Source organism: Dendrobium catenatum, unplaced genomic scaffold (assembly GCF_001605985.2).
Source record: "Dendrobium catenatum unplaced genomic scaffold, ASM160598v2 fragScaff_scaffold_231, whole genome shotgun sequence".
Lineage (NCBI taxonomy): Eukaryota > Viridiplantae > Streptophyta > Magnoliopsida > Asparagales > Orchidaceae > Dendrobium > Dendrobium catenatum.
The window spans coordinates 6,080,096-6,082,398 of record NW_021318693.1 but is presented as its reverse complement, the minus strand read 5'-3'; the positions used below and the strand labels follow the sequence as shown (position 1 = coordinate 6,082,398).

Sequence of the window (2,303 nt, the reverse complement as noted above, 5' to 3'; positions counted from 1 at the left end):
ATAGTTAGGAGAATGTGGTCTTAAAAGATCATATTCTGTGAGCAATGGAGGTTAGAATGATCGTAGTCGGCAGACAATGAAGGTTGGAATGATTGTAGTTGATGGGCGACGAAGGTCAGAATAATCGTAGTCGAGCGACTAAGGTCAAATCACCGTAGTTCGATGATTGTGGTTAGGAGATTGTAGTCAAGCAATTATGGTTGGGGACTGTATTAGGTCAATAGTGGTTAGAGGGACCATAGCTAATCAGCGGTTAATAGAGGTCGAAAGGATAGTAGTCATGCCACTAAGTTTGAAACACAATAGTCGGGCAATGATGGTCTGAAGGATTGTAGTCGGGTGTGATGGTGGTCAAATGGGCCGTATTTTGACGATAGTGATCGAAGGTACTATTCTTAGGCGACAATGATTGGAGGAATCGTGGTTGGCAGGCTACTGTGATTCAAGGACATTAGTTGGCGGGTGACTAAGGTTGAAAGAAATGTTGTTGGGAGATAATCCTACAACGGTGGCCAGGTAGAACTCCAACGGCGGTGGTAAGGTGGATGTTTGACGATGATCAACTGGTGAAAGTCCAATGGCGCGAGGGTTCCCTAGCGATGGTGCTCAAGTGGAGCTCCAAGATTCTTCAAGCTGTATAACTGTTTTGAATTTATAGCCCAAGGTCCATGCCTCACCCAAAAGACCCCTTCATATAAATAGTGGGGGTCTATTATAGATTTTTCTTTTGAAGTGTCATGCCTCATAAATACGGAGAAGATTGAGAGAAATTTTGAAGTGATCCATCGAACAACCAATATTGATATATCCCCTTGATCATAAAACATTTGTTCAGCATTTAAATGCTTAATGATGCCAAAATTAAGCAAAATGGGCTCATTGGATTCATCTCGATAAGCCACTAAGTTCGACTATAAGCATGCCATATTTGAAGATCATTTTATTGTCCAATTAGAGTCTTGAAGCTTTCAGATATGCTTTAGACTGTTAATTCGGACTCATTTGGGTTCGAGTTGGACCAATTTTGGTGTTGTTTGTTTGGCTTACCAAGACGTTTAATTTGATTATAAGTTTGCTGAGATTGAAGTTTGGATGGTGCCAATTTTAATTATGAAAGTTTTGAATTTAAATATGCATCTAGATTCGTTCTTGATCAAAGCAATTATATATATATATATACTACCACTCCTAATAAATTTCTCTCTTTTTTAATAGCTTCTTATATAATATTTTTTCGCCATATACATGCAACCTTCTTCACAATAAGCTTAAAATCACAGACTTTATGAATCAACAAAACAACAGAAACCCCATGACACAACCTATATGCTGAACCCTTAACCCATCATCCTATGAAACTCATGATAATCCAACACCCCATTACCATCAAGATCATAAACCCTAATCATGGCAGCACAATCCTCTTCAGACTTCTCATCCCCAAGCCTCCCCAACACCCTTTGCAACCCTTTAGGGGTGATAGAACCCTCCCCTTCCTCCCCTTTAAACATCTCAAAAGCCCTTCGATTATCCTCCTCATAATCTCGTTCTCCTTCTCGTCCTTCTCCTCGTCTACGACCGCCATCCACGAGCCGAACAAAACTACAATAATCAATGAAGCCATCATCATCAACATCGATATCAGAAACCACCGTCGCCGCTTCGTCTGGCAGCACATGGTCACCAGTCCATCCTAAAAAGGATAGTAGCTCCTCAATCGATATGCGGCCATCACCGTCGGAGTCTAGGCGACTAAAAACCTCTTGAAAGCTACCTTTTGGATGCTCTAACTCTTTCTTCTTGGGCCGTCGAAAGCCATGCAAGCTTAGCTTCATAAACCACTTAGGGTAATTTGTAGCCACCATTTAGAGAGAGAGGAGGAGGAGGAGAAGGAGAAGAAGGAGGAGGTTTTTTTTATTATAAATTCATGAGTTGTACATAAGAAGAGATAGGTAACGGGCATATATAGAAGTGAAAAGGTAAGTTAAAGAAGGGGAGAAAGGTGGAGAAGGTATGAGGAGTTTAATTGGGAGGAAAGTGCATGGGAGCTTCGTAGCAAAGAAAAGGAAGAAGTTACGTAGAAATCTTAGAAATAATTATTAGGGTTTGTATGAAAAGGACAAAGGAGTTTGCGTGTTCCATGGATTAAAGTTGGTGCTGCCTTTGTCTTTTTTATAGAAGATATTTATTTTTTGTTGGACATTTAGGTCAATTAAGTCTTGATTTGGAATTATTTTCTTATTGTTTCTTAAAGTAATTTTTTAATACAAAATTTATTAGAAAACAGTCACAAATAAATCCTA

General features: G+C 39.5%; 1 protein-coding gene across 1 annotated transcript; it reads right to left on the bottom strand.

Moving 5' to 3' along the window:
- Positions 1–1,240: 1,240 nt before the first annotated feature.
- Positions 1,241–1,996, bottom strand: LOC110100060 (probable calcium-binding protein CML41). Its single transcript, XM_020827448.2, has one exon. The coding sequence runs from the start codon at positions 1,863–1,865 to the stop codon at positions 1,338–1,340; it is 528 nt and encodes a 175-aa protein (XP_020683107.1). The 5' UTR covers positions 1,866–1,996; the 3' UTR covers positions 1,241–1,337.
- Between the last annotated feature and the right edge of the window lie 307 nt (positions 1,997–2,303).

Bases quoted from the DNA above. Each gene is read 5' to 3' on its own strand.
- LOC110100060 (XM_020827448.2), bottom strand. From the start codon at position 1,865: ATGGTGGCTACAAATTACCCTAAGTGGTTTATGAAGCTAAGCTTGCAT.